The 22,749-nt window shown below is 34.7% G+C and overlaps 1 protein-coding gene across 3 annotated transcripts in view; it reads right to left on the reverse strand.

Moving 5' to 3' along the window:
- The window catches only part of SCAF11 (SR-related CTD associated factor 11), a 95,528-nt gene that overhangs the window by 25,719 nt on the left and 47,060 nt on the right, over positions 1-22,749 (reverse strand). For 2 of the 3 annotated variants that reach the window (XM_025284028.3, XM_025284027.3), the window contains exons 5-7: positions 15,160-15,237; positions 12,134-12,234; positions 10,187-10,248 (exon numbers count right to left, since the gene is read on the reverse strand). In XM_025284028.3, coding sequence (XP_025139813.2) covers positions 10,187-10,248; positions 12,134-12,234; positions 15,160-15,237 — 241 coding nt within the window. Of the gene's footprint in view, positions 1-10,186; positions 10,249-12,133; positions 12,235-15,159; positions 15,238-19,459; positions 19,629-22,749 lie in introns of all 3 variants that reach the window. The other variant, XM_025284032.3, reaches the window with a different exon arrangement.

Here is a 22,749-nt window from a genome sequence, read left to right on the forward strand (position 1 = left end):
CTTTTAGGATTTGAAATAGCTCAGCTGGAATTCCATTACCTCCACTAGCTTTGTTTGTAGTGATGCTTTCTAAGGCCCACTTGACTACTCATTCTAGGATGTCTGGCTCTAGGTGAGTGATCACACCATTGTGATTACCTGGGTCATGAAGATCTTTTTTGTATAGTTCTTCTGTGTATTCTTGCCACCTCTTCTTATATCTTCTGTTAGGTCCATACCATTTGACTTTCATAATGTCATTAAAATGGCAATTATATCTCAATAAAATTGGAAGAAAAAAGCAGTGGTGATTCCTCAGGAAATCCATTAAGAACTAAATTATTGGTATTGGCCTTTTATACTGGTTTTGCAATTAAGTTTGTGGGTTGCAAAGGATCGGACATGACTGAGTGACTTTTACGGTGTAGAATTACCCAACTTATGACTTTCTTGGGATTGTTGGCACATGTGTCTGATGAATTTCCCCCAGTTCTCTCACTTTCAATTAGGGGTCTGAGGGGTTAAGAAAATTCCAGAATAATCTATGAATTCTTTTCCCAAATTTTTGCTATCTATTCTCCAGATTTAAGGGCAGAACTTTGTATGTTCATATAGTCACAAGCAGTGGCAACTATCCAGATGCACAGTCAACAGTGATCATACATGAAAAACAATTAGAATCTCATTTCAGAGATGTCAGAATGTGAAATTGAAACAAACAAACAAAAAAACTGGTTCTCAGAATTGACCAAATATGCTAAATGAGTCAGAAGACAAAAAGAAATATAACCTAAGATAGACAGCTCTAGAATTTTTCTAATAGGTTCTTGCCTTCCTATCTTTTTAGAGTAACTTTTACCAAGCTATCTTCTTTAAATCGTTTCACCACATTGTAATTCAGTGAAAGAGAAACCTTGTTAATGGTATCTTTTAATGGTATCTTCTTGCACAGCATTATTCCTTACAGGGCTTTCCTGGAGGCTCAGTAGTAAAAAACCCACCTATTAGTGTAGGAGACACGAGCTCCATCCCTGATCCAGGAGGACTCCATGTGCCACGGAGCAACTAAGCCTGTGCTCCGCAACTACTGAGGCACACAGGCTCGCTGTGCTCTACAGCCTGGAAGCCACAACTACTGAGCCCATGCACGGCAACTACTGAAGCCCACACGCTCTAGAGCCCATGTTCTGCAATGAGAGAAGCCACTGCAATGAGAAGCCTATCAACAGCAACCAGAGTGTAGTCCCCACTTGCTGCAACTACAGAAAAGCCTGCATGGCAACGAAAATCCAAGATCGTCAAAAATAAATAAATAAAATTATTTTAAAAAATTACTCTGTATAAGATAATATGCAGAAATTTCAGCTTTATTGCTCAACTCCCTATGACATCTTCAATCTTCCTCTCCAGTCTTATTTCTGATCATAGTCTTTAACATTTTTGCCTCAATTCAAGAGTGGGAAAAGAAATGAAAACTGGAAGAAACCATCAATTAGACTTAGAAGCCAAGAACAAATTCACACATGAACATGAACCAATTATACTAAAACAATCTAAAGATGAAAAAATCTTGTTTGCACATGGCATACAAACATCCGTATTTTTTCAGAGCATCTCTACTTGTCCAAAAGACAATTCTTTATTATATCACCCCAGACACTCTAACAGCCTTCCCCAACTCAGTAACTGGCAATGCCATTTTAATAGCTGCTCAGGTCAGGACTTTAGTGTCACCCTTGACCTCCTCCTTTCTCTACCTCACATCCTTTCTCTACCTCACATCCAATCCACTAACAAAATCCTTTTAAGGAGCTTCCCTGGTCGCTCAGATGTTAAAGAATATGCCTGCAATGCAGGAGATCCAGATTCGATCCCTGGAGAAAGGAATGGCAACCCATTTCAGTCAGTACGCTTGCCTGGAGAAGTCTATGGACAGAGGAGCCTGGCAGGCTAGTCCATGAGGTAGCAAAGAGTCGGACACCACTCAGTGACTAACACTTTCACTTTCTTTCATTGAAGTGCAACATTTACAGAACTGAGCCATTTCTCACCACTTCCACTAACATCTTCCTGGCAGAAGCCACCATAATATGTGGTCTGAAAGAGAGCTACTAAACTAGTCTCTCAGTCCTCCAATGAGGATCTCTTCTGCCAGTGAATTATCCTCCCCTTAACAGCCAGTGATTCTTTAATAATGTTAGTCCATACTATTCCTAAAAATGTTTGCCACCTTACATAAGCCATAAATGAACACGAGAACAATGGCTTACTCCTCCATCTACCTAACTCAACTGCTCTATTCATACTGACCTCCAACGCTATTTTCTGAATATACCTTGACTGCTCCTATCTCCTGGAGAAGGAAATGGCAACCCACTCCAGTGTTCTTGCCTGGAGAATCCCAGGGACGGGGGAGCCTGGTGGGCTGCTGTCTACGGGGTCGCACAGAGTCGGACACAACTAAAGCGACTTAGCAGCAGCAGCTCCTATCTCAGGGCTTTTGCACTTGCTGTTCCCCCTCCTGGAATACTCTCCCTTAAAATCTGTTTATGGCGTGACCCTTTCTTCCAGATTGCTGTTCAAATAAATCTAATCCAAGAGGCTTTCTCCAATGCCTTACATAATCACCTCCAGAAGCTATCACCTTTGTCTCTCTACCCTACCTTTACGCTTCTTTAAAGCACTTACAACACCTGTCATAATACACATTTATCTCTTTATTGTCCACAAAAGGTACTCTGTTAGCTTTGTCTCTTTTGTGTAGTACTACATTCCTAAGAGTCTAGGCTTCACATAGTTTGTTGAATGAATGAGTTAATCTCAGCTCTCCCTTGCTACCCTAGTGTGTACATCTTATACCGAGTATGTGCTGAGCATGCATGCATTTAGAATTTATACCTAAATAATTTTCATTAAACATAATCATTAAATCTAAGCTTTTTCATCAGGTGCATAATCTATCTCAAAGCAGGAAGAAAAACTAACTAAGTAAGAATTACTAAACTCCACAAGTAAAAAAGCAACATCATAGAAAAAAAAAATCTAAATGGGTAATTGATGAGTACCCAATATCCATCAACTCCATCCAGAGTTAAGACATTTACTCATAATTACTTAAATATTAGTACTCTTATTCTACCCACTCATAAAGTATTAAGCAATATTCTGCCTTTTAGATTCAGATTTAGTGAAAGTCACTCAGTTGTGTCCTACTCTTTGTGACCCCATGGACTATACAGTCCATGGAATTCTCCAAGCCAGAATACTGGAGTGGGTAGCCTTTCCCTTCTCCAGGGTATCTTCCCAACCCAGGGATTGAACCCAGGTCTCCTGCATTGCAGGTGAGCCACAAGGGAAGCCTTGGATATTTAGGATATTCTGCCTATACTAAACCAAATATATTACTTCAGGCATCCTAACATAAGTAGACATGGCATTAAGTTACAGGCCTTGGAAAATGTTAATCTACTGGCAGGAAATAAATTTTTATCAGCTACTCAATATTTGGGCTTCCCAGGTGGTGTCAGTCATAAAGAACCTGCCTTTAAGGGATGTGGGTTTGAACCCTGGATCAGGAAGATCCCCTGGAGAAGCATGGCAACCCACTCCAGAATTCTTGTCTGAAGAATCTCATGGACAGGGAAGCCTGGTGGGATACAATCCATAGGGTCGCAAAGAGTGAGAGACAACTGAAGCAACTTAGCACACATGTATGCAAAATTTTAAAACTCCCAACAAACAAAAGTCTAGGACAAAGAGCCTTCTCAGATGACTACCAGCACAGAGAAGAGTTAACATCTATCCTTCTCAAACTATCCTGAAAAACTAAAGAGGAAGTAATGCTTTCAAGCCAGTACTACACAGCCAGCAACTTTCATACCAAAACACACAAGTGAAAATGAAAGTCACTCGGTCATGTCCAGCTCTTTGTGATCCCATGGACTATACAGTCCATGGAATTCTCCAGGCCAGAATACTACAGTGGGTAGCCTTTCCCTTCTCCGGGGGATCACCCCAACCCAGGGATTGAACCCAGGTCTCATGCATTGCAGGTGGATTCTTTACCAGCTGAGCTACAAGGGAAGCCCAAGAATACTGGGGTGTGTAGCCTATCCCTTCTCCAGATCTTCCCGACACAGGAATCAAACCGGGGTCTCCTGCATTGTACGTGGATTCTTTACCAACTGGGCTATCAACAAAGAGAGAACAAAAAAAATTACTCCCAATATCACTAGTGAACATCCACCCAAAAATACTCAACAAAAAAGTGACAAACCAAACTCAACAGTACTTTAAAAAGATTATATGCCATAATCAAGTGGGGTTTATCTCAGGGATAAAAGAATGGTTCAATATCCATGAATCAATCAGTGTGATACTCATTAACAAACTAAAGAATAAAAACCATATAATAATCTCAATAGATACAGTAAAGCTTTTAACAAAATTCAACATCCCTTTATGATAAAATCAACAAAATGGGAATAGAGAGAAGATATCTCAACATAATAAAAGCCATAAATGACAAGCCCACAGCTAACATCACACTCAATGGTGAAAAGCTGAAAGCATTTCCTCTAAGATTAGGAAGAAGACAAAGATGCCCACTCTCGCCACCGCAATTCAACACAGTATAGGAAGTCCTAGCCACGGCAACCAGAGAACAAAAAGAAATAACAGGCATCCATTTTGGAAAGAAGCAAAACGGTCACTGTTTGCAGATGACATATATTATACAAAGAAAATCCTAAAGACACCACTAAAAAGTACCAAAACTCATCAATGAAAGTGTTAAAGTTATAGGATAAAAATTTAATATGTAGAACTCCGTTGCACTTCTCCACCCTAACAACAAACTATCACAAAAAGAAATTAAGAAAACAATCCCATGCAAAATCACATCAAGAAAGAATAAATACCTAGGAATAAATCTAACTAAGGAGGTAAAAGATCTCAAATCGGAAAACTCTAAGACACTCGTGAAAGAAACTGAAGACAATGCAAACAGATGTAAAGATATATCATGATCATGGATTAGAAGAACTAATATTGTTAAAATGACCATACTACCCAAGGCAATCTACAGATTCAATGCAATCTCTAACAAAATACCAATGGCATTTTTCACAGAACCAGAACAAACAATTCCAAAATTTGCATGGCAGCACAAAAGACCCTGAACAGCAAAAACAATCTTCAGAAAGAAGAACAAAGCCAGAGGCATCACTCCCTAATTTTAAACTATACTACGTACAAAGCTAGTCATCAAACAGTATGGTATTGATATAAAACAGACAGACCAATGGAACAGAAGAGAGAATCCAGAAATGGATACACACTTATGGGCAATTAATTAATTTATAACAAAGGAGGGAGCAATATAATGAGGAAAAGACAGTCTTCAATAAAGGATGATGGGAAAATTAAACTAGAGGCAAAAGAATCAAACTCAACAACTTTCTCTCACCATGAACAAAAATAAAATCAAAATGGATTAAAGACTTAAATGTAAGGCCTGAAAATAAAAAACTCTTATAAGAATAAAGCTCTTTGACATCAGTTTTTTTTTAATTTTCTCAGATTTGCTTCCTCAGACAAGGGAAACAAAACCAACCAAATGGGACTTCAATGCTTTTGCACAGTGAAGGAAACATCAACAAAATGAACAGGGCACCAACTGAATGGGAGAAGATACTTACTTGTAAACAATATATCCAATAAGGAATTAAAAACTTAAAAGAACTCAAAATCAAAAAAACAAAGAACCTGATTTAAAAATAGAGAATCTGAACAAACATTTTTTGAAAAACATACATATGGCCAACAGGCACATGAAAAGATGCTCAAAATCACTAAGTATCAGGGAAATGCAAGTCAAAACAATTAGATATCACCTCAGACCTGTAAGAATGGCTATTATCAAAAATGATAACAAATAATAAGTGAGGACGTGGAAAGAAGAGAACCCCAGTGCAATGTTGATGGGAATGTAACTTGGTGCAGATACTATGAAAAAACTTATGGAGATTCCTCAAAAAATTAAAAATAGAACTACCATATGATCTGCTAATTCCATTCTTGGACATTTATCCAAAGAAAATAAAACAGTCAAAAAGATATATGCACTCCCATGTTTCACTGTATCATTATTTATAATAGCAAATATATGGAAGCAACCTAAGTGCCAAGCAACAGACGAATGAATAAAAAAGATGTGAGATACACACACATATTCCATACAATGCAATATTACTCGGCCATTAGAAAGAATAAAACTTTGCCATCTGCAACAACACACATGGACCTACAGGGAATTATACTATGTGAAATAAGTAAGGCAGAAAAAGACACATACTGTATGATTTTACTTATATGTGGAATCTAAAAAACAAAACCACAGCTAAACAGAAATAGTCATAGATACAGAGAACAAAGCTGTTGGAAGAGGGGAGGTGATTGAGAGGATAGATACAAGTGAGGCAAATTAAGAGGTACAATGAAACGTACAGTGTGGGGAATATAGTCAATAATTATGTGATACATTCATATAATAACAGATGGTAATGACTTATTATGGTGATTACTATGTACAAAAATACTGACTCATGAAGTTGTGTGACAGGAACTAACATAATATTGCAGGTCAATTATATTTCAAAAACAAACAAACAAAAATCATAGAAAAAATGATAAGATTGTGGTTACCAGAGGTAAGTGGTGAGGGAAGGAGAAGTGGATAAAGGAAGCCAAAAAAATGCGAAGTCAAGTAGGCCTTAGGAATCATCACTACGAACAAAGCTAGTGGAGGTGATGGAATTCCAGTTGAGCTATTTGAAATCCTAAAAAATGATGCTGTGAAAGTTCTGCACTCAATAAGCTAGCAAATTTGGAAAATTTGGCCAGCAGTGGCCACAGGACTGGAAAAGGTCCATCTTCATTCCAATCCCAAAGAAAAGGCAATGCCAAAGAATGCTCAAACTACCACACAATTGCACTCATCTCACATGCTAGCAAAATAATGCTCAAAATTCTCCAAGCCAGGCTTCAATAGTACATGAACTGTGAACTTCCAGATGTTCAAGATGGATTTAGAAAAGGCAGAGGAACCAGAGATCACATTGCCAACATCCACTGGATCACTGAAAAAGCAAGAGTTCCAGAAAAACATCTACTTCTGCTTTACTGACTACACCAAAGCCTTTGACTGTGTAGATCACAACAAACTGTGGAAAATTATTCAAGAGATGGGAATACCAGACCACCTTGCCTGCCTCCTGAGACATCTGTATGCCAGTCAAGAAGCAACAGTTAGAACTGGATATGGAAAACAGACTGGTTCCAAATTGGGAAAGGAGTATATCAAGCCTATATATAGTCACCTTGCTTATTTTACTCATATGCAGAGTACATCACACAAAATGCCAGGCTGGATGAAGCACAAGCTGGAATCAAGATTGCCAGGGGAAATATCAATAACCTCAGATATGCAGATGATACCACCCTATGGCAGAAAGAGAAGAGGAACTAAAGAGCCTCTTGGTGAAAGTGAAAAGTGAAAAAGTTGGCTTAAAATTCAACATTCAAAAAAAGAAGATCATGGCATTCAGTTCCATCACTTAATGGAAAATAGATGGGCAAACAATGGAAACAGTGACAAACTTTATTTTCTTGGGGTCCATAATCACTGCAGATGGTGAATGCAGCCATGAAATTAAAAGACACTTGCTACTTGGAAGAAAAGCTATGACCAACCTAGACAGCATATTACAAAACAGAGATATAACTTTGCTGACAAAGGTCCATCTAGTCAAAGCTATGATTTTTCCAGTAGTCATGTATGGATGTAAGAGTTGGACTATCAAGAAAGCTGAGTGCCGAAGAATTGATGCTTTTGAACTGTGGAGAAGTTGGAGAAGACTCTTCAGAGTTCCTTGGACAGCAAGGAGATCCAACCAGTCAATCCTGAAGGAAAGTAGTCCTGAATATTCATTGGAAGGATTGTTGCTGAAGCTGAAACTCCAATACTTCAGCCACCTGATATAAACAACTCCTTGGATGCTGAGAACTCCTGATGCTGGGAAAGATTGAAGGCAGGAGGAGAAGGGAATGACAGAGGATGAGATGGTTGGATGGCATTGATGACTCAATGGACATGAGTTTAAGCAAGCTCCAGGAGGTGGTGATGGACAGGAAAGCCTGGCGTGCTGCAGTCCGTGGGGTCACCAAGAGTCAGACACGATGGTGCAACTGAACTGACAGGGATGGAATGTAAACATGATTAATATAATTAACATTGCTGTTAATTATACATGAGAGTTGTTAAGAGAGTCAATCTAAATCCTAAGAGTTCTCATCAGAAGGGAAAAAATTTTTGTCTATTTTTTTAATGTTGTATCTATGAGATGATGAATGCTCACTAAACTTACCGCAGCAATCATTTTATGATGTGTCATGTATGTAAGTCAAATCATTATGCTGACCACTTTAAACTGGTGTTGTATATGTCAATTATATCTTGATACGCAGGAAGGAAAAAGTTTACTATTGAACTGGTTTAGATGGTTCACTGAAAACTTGTTTAGTATTCCATATTCTGAATAGTAAAACAAAACTCAAATCTAAATGAATCAAAGATTCTTATAAATGGCTTTCACTATACTCAAGCACTATAGGTCTAAGATTTGCCTATGTTTCTCTCTCTCTAAAAATAAGCCCAGGCCAGAGATGCAGACTTAAAGAAAATTACTGCAGTCTTAAAACTAAGATTATCATAGTAAGAGTGCACTACACTACCTAGAGAAAACCTGTAACATCATTTAATCTTCCTCAGCAGTCAATTTTATATTCTATTCTAGAGCTACCAAACAAAAGGCTATTCAATAAAAAACAATGCTAATCTATAGCAATTACCCAGAAAAACAAAGAAGTTTTGATATATAAAGTTCTTTAATTAAAGAAAAATGTTTATCTAACCATTAAAGTTCTTTTAGTGAAATTTCACTTTAAGAGTAAATTATTAAAGACATATATTTATTAATCTGTAAATCAGGGGTTATCTGTAATTCTGAGAGACCATGTTAATTCAAATTAAAAAAACAATAACAACACCCAAACATGGTATTCAAATGTATAAAAAATGAAGTTGATAACCATTTAGTTTTAAGAACAATGAATTCATTAATTCTATCTATAAATAGAAATTAATCGTAACCTAGCATGGAAAATAAATGCTCACCTCTCTCTGCTTACAATTAGCTCATAGCAAGGTGTTCTTTGGAAAAAAGATAAACAGCTTAAGTTTCAAAGAGGAGGCACAAAGCGCCGAAGTGCATTTTCCTCAGGTCCTGCTGCAAAGCTTTCTTGTATTAGAGAATCGTAACACTAGACAACAACAAGAGACAGGCATATTCTCAAACAGATATGTGGGCTTCCCAGGTATGTCAGTGGTAAAGAATCCACCATGCCAATGCAGGAACCACAGGAGACACGAGTTCAATCCTTGGGTCTGGAAGATCCTCTGAAGGAGGAAATGGCAACCCACTCCAGTACTCTTGACTAAAAAACCCCATGGACAGAAGAGCCTAGGGGGGCTACTGCACATGGGGTCACAGAGAGTCAAACACGACTGAGCAACTGAACATAGTAGTACATTAACAGGTAAGAAATGTTTTATTCCTAAATAAAGTTTCAAATTAAGTGTGGCTTGAAGCTAAACCACAACTTCCTCTGGGAACTGTGGATTAACTTCTTACAATTAGACTTCCCTCATTACTGCTTACAGTTATTGGCCCACAAGGTATTTTATCTCATTTCCCCTAAGGACTTCGGCCCTAATGAGTCGAGTTAAGACCACAATGTAGGCTGCTAACTGAGAAACTGGAAAATACCCTTTTCTCATTTTCCTTTCCAACACACACACACACACACACACACACACACAGTCTCTCTCTCTCTCTCTCTCTCTCTCTCTCTCTCTCTTATTCACTGACCCCTTCCCTTCCTCCAAGTTGATCAGGAAAATAAGGGCAGGAAACAGTGTAAATGATTCCATGGAAGTAGTTTATGTAGAACTGAATACAATGTACACAGAGCTCAGCAGAGTTCTGTTGTGTATGACTGTTTTCCAAGCTTACAAGAACTTTGGCAGAAGCATTAAAGTAAGAAACAAAGAAAAAAATGTAGGACATACAAGGAAAAAGTCACTTACTGTGTATCATCTTCAGGTCATAAAATTTTACACTTAATAGATCTTCTCCTATGATCTTTTTTCTGTAAAGATCAATAAAGAGATGAAATAAAAGAAAACTGTTACTCTGCTCATTTATTTTGAATACACTGCCCACAACAATGAAAGCTATTATGCACCAAGTTTTAAATTTTAGCAAAGAAAGCATGATGAGTTGAACTCCCCACTTGGCTGCCACTCTCCACTCCAATGACTACAAAGGAGATTCACTAACATGAAACAAAACACTACTGCAATCCCTTTCCCTGGAACTAGTGGAAAATATCAGAAAGAGGAGTTTTACATCTTTAGAAGGGAGAGGCAACACAAATAGGTTATTTTCTAAGTGCTGGAAATGAGGCCTACATCTTATAAACATAAGACTGAATGAGAGGAATTCTAAAAAAACATCCAAAAGACTCCAGAAAGAATGTACCGTAAAAATCTAGTAACTGACAGATTTACTGTGAGAGAAATCATTAATGGTGTGACTTGGTGGGCAAAAGCAAATTACTATTTTGCATCTGTTAATTCCTTTTACCATCCCTCAACCGCAAGTCCTTGAGAAAAAAACAGCTAAGCATGTGGACTACCTCAGGTGTGTCCGACCCACTGTATGACCCTGTTACAGGTCACATAATAATGAGCACTGCACTCTCAGGATGAGCCAAGAGGACTGGGTAATTCTGAAAAAAAAAAATGCCTATCTATAACATTGCCATAGTCAAGAATAGGACATGAATGAAGAATAAATGAATAATAAAAGAATACCTAGCAAAAGGTATTTCTTCATTATGCCTGGGGATGTGTTATTTACTAAGCAAACATAAATGGAAGAGTCAAAGCTGACTCAAATTAATTAAAAGAAACTGTACATAAAATTTGCTCTATTGAAGTTATTAACTTGGGTTTATGGGTGGGCTCTTGAACTGAGTGTTCCACAAATCCCTTAAAATCTATGAAAGTTTGTCTGTAAGTATATTTTATGATGTATCTTTTTGGGTAGAAGTTCTCTACCGTTGTCTTCAGATTACTAAAGAAGTCTATAACTTCCTAAAAGTTAAGATTTAGAGAGCTACAGAGTCAAAAATAAGTGGCATAATTCAGTAAATCTCAAGGAATATTGTCAATGTTTTTAGTAATACATTTACTCTCTTACGGTATTAGTATTTTGATGAAATGTACTAATGCGCCATAGATTTACAACTATGAATTTGACAATATATACTGATTTAATACAACTTTGCGACAGCTCTAAATGTAGTTCAGATCAAAAAGGGGTTAAATTTTATAAGTACTACAACAAGCTATTTTCAGTAATAAATCTCCAGTACACTACTAATTCAATTTAATTAAAAATTAAACTTGAGTTCTAAGTATTTTTAGGCAATTATGTTTTAACAATAGTAGCTAAGAAATCCAAACATGTTTAAAAATTTTTTCAAACATAAACATTTGTTATAGTACTAGCAAGTGTCTGCTACAACACAAAGAAGCAAAAGGAGAAAAATAATAGTTTCAATTACAACAGTCTCATGAAGAATGCTGTACTGTATCATTAGTTACTTTCTATTTTCTGTCCATAAATACTACAGCAATTACTCAAAATGTGGGCTGTGCACCAATGCTTATCCATAATGGCTTGTGTTTTGTTTTTTTTTTACATGGCTGTAACTTTTATCTTTTAAAAATATCAATCTATAACAAACTCGGAAAAAACTACAATAAAAAACTAATTCATCAAAGACAATGGTCAAATAAATTATATTCTCAGATTTCATCTGGTCTGTCTTTAAATTATCAAGGGAATGCTTTAAAAGAATTATATACATTGAAATTTCACATCATTTTTTAAGTACTCTCTTTTTTCTTAATTGCTAACTTCTGATTCTACACAGTTGGATTCCATTCCTGGAACTCATCACTAACCTCATACAGCTTTTAGAATTTTCCTGACAGGATAGCTGTTTCTTAAAAGAGCTTTCATTTTTCTTGTCCTTTGTTTCTCTCAACTGTCTTTTTACTTGAACCTGTGAGAAAAGCAAAATCATCTATTTAGAGTGATAATATGGGATCACACCTATACATTTCCCTTGAAATAACAAAAAATTAAAGAAGCATACTATCTAAATGAAAGTGTAGCCCAAATACATATGCTTATTAGTTTAAGTATGCTAAACTATAAACTGAGTATTTGTGCTAAGCTCTAGGGAAACAAAAAAGAGAGAGGCATGCAAATGAGTTATGAGTGTGCTCGTAACAGAAATATAAACACAGATCTTATATATATATATATATATATATATATATATATATATATGTAGAACTGACTTTATCTGACGATACCAGAGAAGACTTTTAATGAGTAGATAATTTCTGAGTTGGTCTTAAAGAATGAATAGAAATTTGTCTAAGGAAAAAAGATTTTCTAAATGGAGGGAACACAGTTATAAAAAGAGTGCAGAGAAGTCAATGCGGATGTGGAAGAAAAAGTTAACAGGATATGAAACTGATGTAATATATTAGGACCAGACTGTAAAGGCCTTGAAAAAGAAAATAATTCTATAGAAATCAGAAAATAAATGAAGGTTTACAAGTAAGTGAATGAAATGATCAAATTTGCTTTTTTTGACAGTGATATGGAGAATGAACCAGTTAAAGAGAAATTATAAAAGCCAGGAAACTGGAAGGAAGCTCTTGTAATAGTGTAGAACTATATTGTATGAGACAATAGTTACTGCTGCTGCTGCTGCTGAGTTGCGTCAGTCACGTCCAACTCTGTGCGACCCCATAGACGGCAGCCCAACAGGCTCCTCTGTCCCTGGGATTCTCCAGGCAAGAATACTGGAGTGGGTTGCCATTTCCTTCTCCAGTGCATAAAAGTGAAAAGTCAAAGTGAAGTCGCTCAGTCATGTCCGACTCTTCACGACCCCATGGACTGTAGCCTACCAGACTCCTCCGTCCATGGGATTCTCCAGGCAAGAGTGCTGGAGTGGGGTGCCATTGCCTTCTCTGACAATAGTTACTAGCCATATACTATTAAGCATGTGAAAATGTGGCTGGTTTAAAAAGAGATGTAAGCGTGAAATATATACTAGATTTCAATGAAAACAACAATAGGAGACAAAATCCTTCAATAACAATTCTAAGATACTACATGTTGAAATAATACATTAAATGTTAAACAAAACATAAAAATTCATTTTAACTGCTTCTTTTTGTTCTTTTAATGTGGCTACTAAATGTTTATATAGTGGTGTGTATTGATGGTATATTTCTACTGGCAGAACAGATCTAGATGACAGACAGCCTGAGGGTCTACAGAGAGGTAATGAAATGGAATGAATTTAAGACACTGTGCATAAAGAGGAAGCAAAAATAATGAAAAGAGAAAAAATGGCAAACTTCCAGAGGCTTTTGATCTGGGTGACCAGATTACAGTACCATAAACTGAGGTTGGCAGAGGGGCTGGGAATGAGATAAGTTTGGGGTTTGTTCATGTTTAGATTCCTTTGGTATTCTAGATAGAGATGTCCAACAATTGATTGAAAATATAAGCAACTGTGCATGTCTCATTCAAGTTTAATTGTAAAGGGAAAAGGATAATAAAGATTCAAAAGAAGTAAAAGGGCAAAGAAAGATATTAAGAGTATATAGATAATATCACATATGATAAAAAATACATTTTAAGTTTAACAAAATTAGATTAGCACTGTCCCAAACTTTTAAGTAACATTCAAATTCTATTAAATAAAACATACATTTTATTCCAAGCAACAGAACATAATTTTACAGAGTATCTTTGGAGGCTAATTCACACAACATAATATATATATATGTGTGTGTGTGTATATATATATATACACACACACATACACACACACAGTCTAGAAAAACAGAGAACACGTCTTTCAGAAAAGTTTTGCTTCATAATTTTAATATCACACACATATATATAACATTTTATCTTTTCTTGAAGATATATACTAATCTGCATAATGTCCAGAGTTACACAACTAAACATGCAGGATCTTTTACATATGTCATTTTATTTGAACTGTAGTGTCATTTGTACCTTATGTCATCAAGACTTATCTGGAGAAAATAATCAAAACAAATTATAAACACCTACAGTAGGAATATTTAATGTTTAAATAGTTTTATGTTGCTTACATACTCCTTTCTACTCACAAAAATAGCTACCAGTCTTGCTGCTACTCGGGAAGTTTGTCTTTCCCATTAATGGCATCATTTATATATATTGTATACCTTCATTTTTAACTTTCATTTTTACAATACCATTCCTGATTTATCAGCAATAACATCAAGAAATCTCTTTACCACACATTTCACTTTACTTGCTACTTACTCTCTTTTCCACTTTTCATTTTTTATTCATCAATTTAGGAAAATTATTTCTATTTCTTTCTTCTTTTTTTGGTAAGCCAAAAATAAATGTGAATACAAATCATAAATCATGGTTCATTATCAAATAACATCAGTGTGATGTGTGCATCTCAAGAATGTGATCAAGATAAAGCATTACAATAAAATTGTACTTAACAAAAGAAAAGTTATCTGCCCATAACAACTGTGAAACTGTGAGAAGTCCTTCTCGTCCTTCTCAAGATTTTCACAAACTCCCACATTTTTCTCTAATTAAACTGTTTCCTTCAAGTACCACCGGCACTTAAGAACAAAGACACCATTTTATATTAATTTTACTTGTTTAATCTTCTCAACATTATATGCTTTTCATGAAAACATAATTTTCAGGTACTATGGACTTTTTTGTGGGGGTTTGTCTCTGAATCTAATATCCCATTCATTTTTTTAATGGAAATTAAACACATTAAACTTAGTTAATTCACAAATACATTCAAGTATCTATTAAAGCAAAATCATCTCAATTAAGTTTACACAGTTCATTCTGTAAAATAAACTCTAAGCCTTACCTTAACACAACCTTCTGATACACTGAATTTAAACACCGCCTGAAAAGGTTTCCGGTCAATAGGACATGAAGGCAGTGTCTGAAAAATCATTAACAGATTATAACTTTACAAATGTCTCTTTAAAATAGGTCAAAATTAAACTATAACATTTATGGTAAGTTTTTCATAGGAATAGGAAACAACAGAAAAATGATTTTTTCTTCTTTCAAAGATAAAGATGAAACACTTTCTGTGTCATGTCACAAATAAATACCGTAGTTTTACAAAATTCATTCAAACATTTACTGAGCAACTACTGTATGCTAAGTAAGTGTAATACAATGAACAAGAGAAAGAAGATCGCTGTTATCAAGATAATACCTATTAAGACCTGCTGCCCAGTTGAGAACTACAGCTACAATGAAAGGAAGCTAGGCTGAAAACATTAGTTCTGTGATCCAAAGCACTTGAGAAATTCTAAATAAGCTGTAAAAGGAATGGCTTGGACAGGTCCCTTACAGATTTTAATATTCTATGCCAATATTTCCCCCCAGAGAAATCTTGAATAAGCAGCTGCACCAGCAATTTAAAAGGAAAAAAAAAAGCAGATACGAAGAAAAGGAAAGATTTCTCCACTCCTTCCTCAGTCACATAGGAACCCTTTCCAGAAGTAGTTTCTTACATATCTTTTTGGAGATGTCAACGTTTATACATAACACGTTGTATCTTTTAAATATAAAATTCAGATGCTGAACTGAATGTTTTATTTCTCTTATTAATTACCTATCTTAGATTGGTAATTCTTAGATTGGCTCATATTACTATTTCACAGCTGCCCCATTCTTAATATGTATGTCATAACAGTTTTGATTTATATCTCCTTTTATATAAGCTGAAAATACTTTCATACTTAAGGGCTCTTAAATGATCCTTTTCTTTAAACCATCTATTCATGCCTTTAGCCTAACTTTTTTTTATTAGTTTGCTGTTCTTTTATAAACTGCATTAGGCTTTCTTTATAGATTAAGAAAAATTGTCCTCTGCCCACTCTGTAATTCTAAATCTTTATTTTGACACAAGTATTATTTCCTGTACTTTCAAAATTAATATGCATCAGCTCTTAATTAACAGTTTCTCTGGTAGTATTATTAAGTGTTTGTATAGGGAAAGGTTTATATTATTTAAATATTTTAAGATAAAGTATGTCATCTACTAGGGTAAAAGGGAACTTTCTGCAGTCTATGAAGCCCATACTAAAATGTGATATTTTAATACCTATGGTTATAAAAGTAAATCAGGATTCTAACAACTTAATAGTAATAGTCTAAAAGAAAAGATAGTAATCAAGTTTTGATAAATAATCCTATATTCCCTAGTGGAAAAATGTGATTTTTGCTTTTCTTGACTTTGGCACAAACCAAGATAAACCAAGTGCAAGTACAACAGAATGTGTGTGGCCCTTGATCATATAACACATTTTCACAAAAGCTTGTGAGTTACTTAGCGAGCAGCCAAAACATAAACTGAATTACTTTTTACTACCCTGCTAAAAAGTGATTTTTCTTTTCCTAAGTAGGGAGGCCTTGATCAAATGCTTTACACCGTATCTGAATTAGGAAATGTGACCTTCCTTACTATATTAAATTGGTTCAGATTGGGAGAACCCACCTCAGCTTACTTCCAAGTACCATGGATTTCGGATGCTATTACTTTCCCTTCAGAAAAATTTGACCTTAAAAAACCACTACAAGGAGCAACAAAGCTGCCCATACCTTGTAAATAATGCATTGCAAATAGCAATTCTAGTTCAAAGAACTCACCATCATAACTATGTGACTGTTGTTTCTATTAGCATTTACTACATAAAATGTCTTAGCCTAGAAGTTGTAATAACACATTTATAACTCAAAAGAATATCGTGGAAACCTTTAAGTACTTACTTTTACTGAAGTTTCAAAATGCATTTTCTATTTTAAAGGCAAATTTAGGTAAGTATTCATTAAATACATAATAATAAAATTTTGCTTCCTTCATTTAAAAAAAAAACTATTAAAATAGATGTGTAAGGGTTCTGGATTTACTGTCTATTTTCATATTCTGCCCTGTCTATGCATGCGTGTGCTTAGGTGCTCAGTCACATCCAACTCTTTGTGACCCCATGGACTGCAGCCCACCAGACTCCTCTGTCCATAGGATTTTTCCAAGCAAGAATACTGGAGTGCGCTGCCATTTCCTCATGTTTAATGTTAAGCATATTACATAGCCTTTCTATGTCTCTTTTGTGAAAACGGGGATAATAATAATCTCTGAGGTTTCTGCAGGAATTAATGGCATACACTAAGCATTATGTAAATCTTCCAAAAGTCAACTGGCTTCATAGCACTAATAATAAAAAAGCTTGGTTCACTAATGAAAACTCACAATATGATGTACATATACATGTAAGAGATAAGAATTGTTAATGATGTTTTAATTGGACTTTTCAAAGTTCATGACATATATGGACATTAAACTATTTTTATATATTTCAAGTCATAACACTACAATCCAAAAAGAGTCACTGTGTTAAAGGAATTTAAATATCAGATATAAGTCAGATACACCAAACCTTTCTAAAACTCTGAAATTACACAATCTCATTTTCTTCATTATTAAATTTCCTCTGCTGACATCAGCTAAATGGCACTCTTTCCTTTACCATGTTCAGAGTACCAGAGTTCTAACCTGAGTCATTCCATTTTGATCTCTTACAGATAATAAAGAGATTTAAGTAAGATTTTGGTTTTGTTCTTTTTTCTCTAAGCATAATTGTCATGGATATGTGTAAGGTTTCATGTGAATTAAGGGTTTCATTGCTATTTAAAAAACAAAAAAACAGCAATAGAAAGTAGTAGTTGGAAAACTACTGCTATATATTAAGATAATCTGTATATACTTACATTTCCTAAAGATAATCTAGTTAACACTAGAAAATAAATCAACAGATTTTCTTTGGCTCAGGCTTAGCCATTAGAAAAAATTCTTAAAAACAGGTTATCCTCCCCAGATTAAAAAAAAAAAAAAGCATATATAAGAAAATAAGCTAACTAAAATAGACAAAATACCTTTTGCTATGGCTACTGAGAAATCATGGTATCTATTTCTGACCTTAAAGCAGTTTAGCAAAGCATTTCAAAGGGGAAACAGAAAATTCAGTTATCCTAAGTCTTCACAGCATACTTCAGTAAATAGTGATTAAAGAAGAATTAAACGAAAAAAAAAAAAAAAATTGAAACAGATTTTTAAAAATTAAGTGGATCTTTAATTTTTCCTTAATGTATACTCTAAGAAAAATATAAGAGTACCTTATATTAGCATATGCTAAAGCTCAAAAACACCATCATTAATAGACACTAAAGCATAAAATTATATATCTATGATGATCAAATAGCTTTAACAGGGAAAAAAGGTTTTAAATAATGGTTTGCATTGGCCTAACTTTAAAGCATTCCTGAGGATTCTTCATCTTCATAATCCAGCAGATATTTGGAAAATCTCAAAGATATTCTAATCTTCAGTTTGTATCACTAAAATAACTAATTTAGTTTTTAAGTTGTGTAGTTTAAAAAATTCACATTTAAAACTAATGAAATTTAAAAATACACTTATTTCTGCTTTAAAATGTATTTTTAGTTCTGAAGAAAATCATCCCGAATTTTACAACAAAAATAAATGCACTTTGCTTATTCATCATTTTGAGTCCTTCTATCTATCTATCTATCTATCCATCCATCTATCTATCTCGGAGAAGGCAATGGCACCCTACTCCAATACTCTTGCCTGGAAAATCCCATGGACGGAGGAGCCTGGTGGGCTGCGGTCCATGGGGTCACGACTGAGCGACTTCACTTTCACTTTCATGCATTAGAGAAGGAAATGGCAACCCACTCCAGTGTTCTTGCCTGGAGAATCCCAGGGACGGCGGAGCCTGGTGGGCTGCCGTCTCTGGGGTCACAGGGAGTCGGACACGACTGAAGCGACTTAGCAGCAGCAGCAGCATATATATATATATTTATACTCTAATTATTCACCTATTTTAACTGACAATGACTTTTAACAATTTTAAAAGTATCTAGTTTCACAGTCAAAGTAATAGAATATCATTCAACTTTGTGATACAGCTACAAAATGAACAGAATTTGATCACTACTTTACAATGTAACGTGTATTATAAGAACAGAGCATACATTTTACTGTGAATGCTCTCTAGTAAAGTTGTATCAGTTAAGGAGGCGATTTCAATAGAAAAAATAATCTTCCTAATGATTTCAGTAAAACATACCCTAGTATTCTGAAGCGTTGTAAATTCCCAGCTCAGACAAACCCATATTTAAATGTAAGAACAGGAAACCTTCCTTATCTGGGAATTCAGGATTCTTGATTTCTAATATTTCTTGCTTCCTGCTGCTGCTCTATCCTCAATCACAAAGGCTGCCTACAGATAGCCCCTCCTAGAGAGAGAGAAGCAAGTGTTAAAGGTAAATGCTTAAAGACTAAATCTCAGTACCTATGCTTTAGGTAGGTTTGTCTGTCCATGGGAATCTCTAAAACATCAATCTCTCTTACTGATAAATAGAGCACATTATATAAAACTCCAGTTCAAAATCAACAAAAGTGATTTAGGAATTACACTATCACAGGTTGATGCTTATTTTAAAGCCATTCACCAGGACCTATCCTTTCGCCTTGATGGTACCAAGATACATAGTCTGGACCCCTAATGGAGATGCTCACCTGTAGTCAGCCTACATATACACTACTACATTTAACCAGTTCTTTCAAGATAGTCCTTGTCAATGCATATTAATGAAACTATGGTTCTTTATAACCCACTTTCAGGAATGTATCCCTACAAGACAAATGACTGTCAGTGATAAAATTAACAGCAAGAAAACAGTTTATCTAACTACTCAAAAGAAACTCGATTCATTTTCTTAAAGCTGTATTACAACAGTTGGATAGAATTAATCTTTTTTTCTTTTATTTTGACATTTAATAGTTAAGACTTTCTTTTTCTAGCACGAAAAGAGGAAATCCCATAAACTGTCTATATAAATCATTTTACAAATTCTGACGTTTAAAATTAGACTATACAGAAATATACATCCAATTGGTAAAAATAGAGTATTAAATGAAAATCTATTATATATATGCTTTGGATAATGAGCATTCACAATATAAACATATTCTTTTTCTACCAAAGCTTATACCAAAGAATTAACCTACAGAGTGAAAACAACTGGGAATTTGGAATCATCAGTCACAAATTCAAGTTCTGGAGAAGTCAGACCTAGCAACCTCTCTAATCTACTTTAAGGATGAACATAGACAGCCCTGAATCACCTACTGCATAAGTTGCAATTATTAAATGAATTAATGTATTTAACGATGCTTTAGAAAGATAAGGACTAATGGTAGTGCTCCCCAGATAATGTTTAAATTACTGTTCACTGAGAACTATTTAAAGATTTGGTTTAGTTCAGGAATAAAGAGTGATTAAATTTTAGCAAAAACTGTTGGGAAAATCCAGGCAATAAAACTTTCCTGAATTATGTTACCGAACAATAATCTTCAGAATGATATATAAATTTTTCTACCCACTGCTAAAGGGAACATCTGTATAAAACACATCAGTAGTCAAGATATAAGTCAACTAGTCATATTTTAATTTTTTTGGTATTATTAATTCAAAAATATACTCCTCACCTGTCTGCATTGAACACTGTTGTCTGACTTCTTCAAGAACCATGTATCACCACAGTAAGACTCTTCATTTCTAGTCTCATGAGAGAAAACATACCCTTGCCAATTGTCAAATTTTTATTTCATTAACCTTAGTTTCTTAAACTGAAGCTGTCAGCAAGTTGAGGAAGGATAATTTGTTTATAGTAGGCAAGTTAATCACATTTAATAATTACTTAAAAAATAAAGGGAATATTTACATTACTTAAAAGTGAAAAGAACCCCAGTGGATATCAAGAACCTCCTAATTATACATATTGCATATTCCTTTAAATAGAGTTTAAAAAAAAAAACCTTAAACACTTCAAACATGAAATGTTTCCAAGTCCTCAAACTTTAACCTTTTAAGGGTCAAAATTTTAACCACTTCTTGACAACCTGTCAAACCATAAATCTTATTTTCTTAACGCATATATGTGTGTGTGTGTGTGTAGCTTACCCTATCGTCTATTGAGGATCATAATTATGATTGGCTGTGGATACTACAGCCATGCGTCAAACTACTCTAGCCTTCACCTTTCTAGTTATCTACTTTAAAATGTGCAAACTCAGACAATCAAGATTAAACTTAGGTGTAAACTAAATGTCCTCAATGTTTAGACTGCATTTTTGCTCACAGAAAAAATACTTAACTTTCTAAGTAGCTGGTAAAGTTTAATGTATTGATTCTATATATATTTCATCAGGTCAAAGGTCTCCTTTAGTTCCAGATTCTCAGTTCTAATATTGATGCTTTAAAATAGCAAGAATTTCAACTTTCTTAACGTGCCAATTACTATGTCTTTGTTTAGATTAATATTCTATTTCAAAATCATCATTTCTATTTCATAAACCAACAGGCTTACCATCTCTTGAGATCCTTGAAATTAAACACAGAGTAGAGTAGACATGTTTAATTTCAATTTCTTCTAGTGTCCCTAATGGGAAGCCATTAGGCTCTGGGCCATGAAGATCATCATTTCCATTATTCTGAATCTTTCTGCCCTAGGTAAAGTAGATGCTATGAAATATCCAGCAACTAAATTCAGTTACTTACTCATTTTAAAGTCCTCATATAGCTTTTGTTTTAAATAACCACAGAATCAAAATTTTAGAGCTTAAAGAAATTGAAACTAATAGTGACTCTGGATATAGGTATTTTAAGAACACAAGAAATTCCAGGAGTGTGTCCAAAATAAATATACTAGACTATTATATGCTTTAATTTTACTTGTTTCTTATGGAGAATTTCTTCAATGCCTAAAATATTATGGTGACAGTAAATAAATGAGTTCTTCTTGGTTCTTGATAACAGTTCCAAATCATATTTTAGTGAATCTTGAGTACAAATCTCAGATAGCTCAGCAGAACTTCTGAAAGACAGAGAAGCCTAGGAAGCTGACCCTGAATACATTTTGTAATTTTTTCTTATTATGTAGATTTCCAATCACTGTAAATCTCACTTTTTATTTCTAACTTCCTACTAGAAGTGAACATTAGTAAAATTTAAAACTATGGGTCAATATTTAAAAAGTATTTTTATTTCAGGCTATCTCTTGAAGTATTTAGAAACAAATTAAGAGTTCAGGATCCTTGCCCTGAATAACAAATAACCATTAATACAGTAATTAAAATGAAAGAATATATATGAAAGCCTTATTAGCACAAGCCCGGCCAGTTACTAGAGACTGAATATGGACACTTATCGCTAAAACCAAAATCCAAAGTAAACTACACGCTTCTTTTTAAGAATAGAAGGAGGCTGAGGAAAATGAGAAGAGAGATCTTAATAACTAATGGTCATGAATAACTACACTAGTGAATATTAAATCTGTCTCTATTTGTCAAAGC

Source organism: Bubalus bubalis, chromosome 4 (genome assembly GCF_019923935.1).
Source record: "Bubalus bubalis isolate 160015118507 breed Murrah chromosome 4, NDDB_SH_1, whole genome shotgun sequence".
Classification (NCBI taxonomy): Eukaryota; Metazoa; Chordata; class Mammalia; order Artiodactyla; family Bovidae; genus Bubalus; species Bubalus bubalis.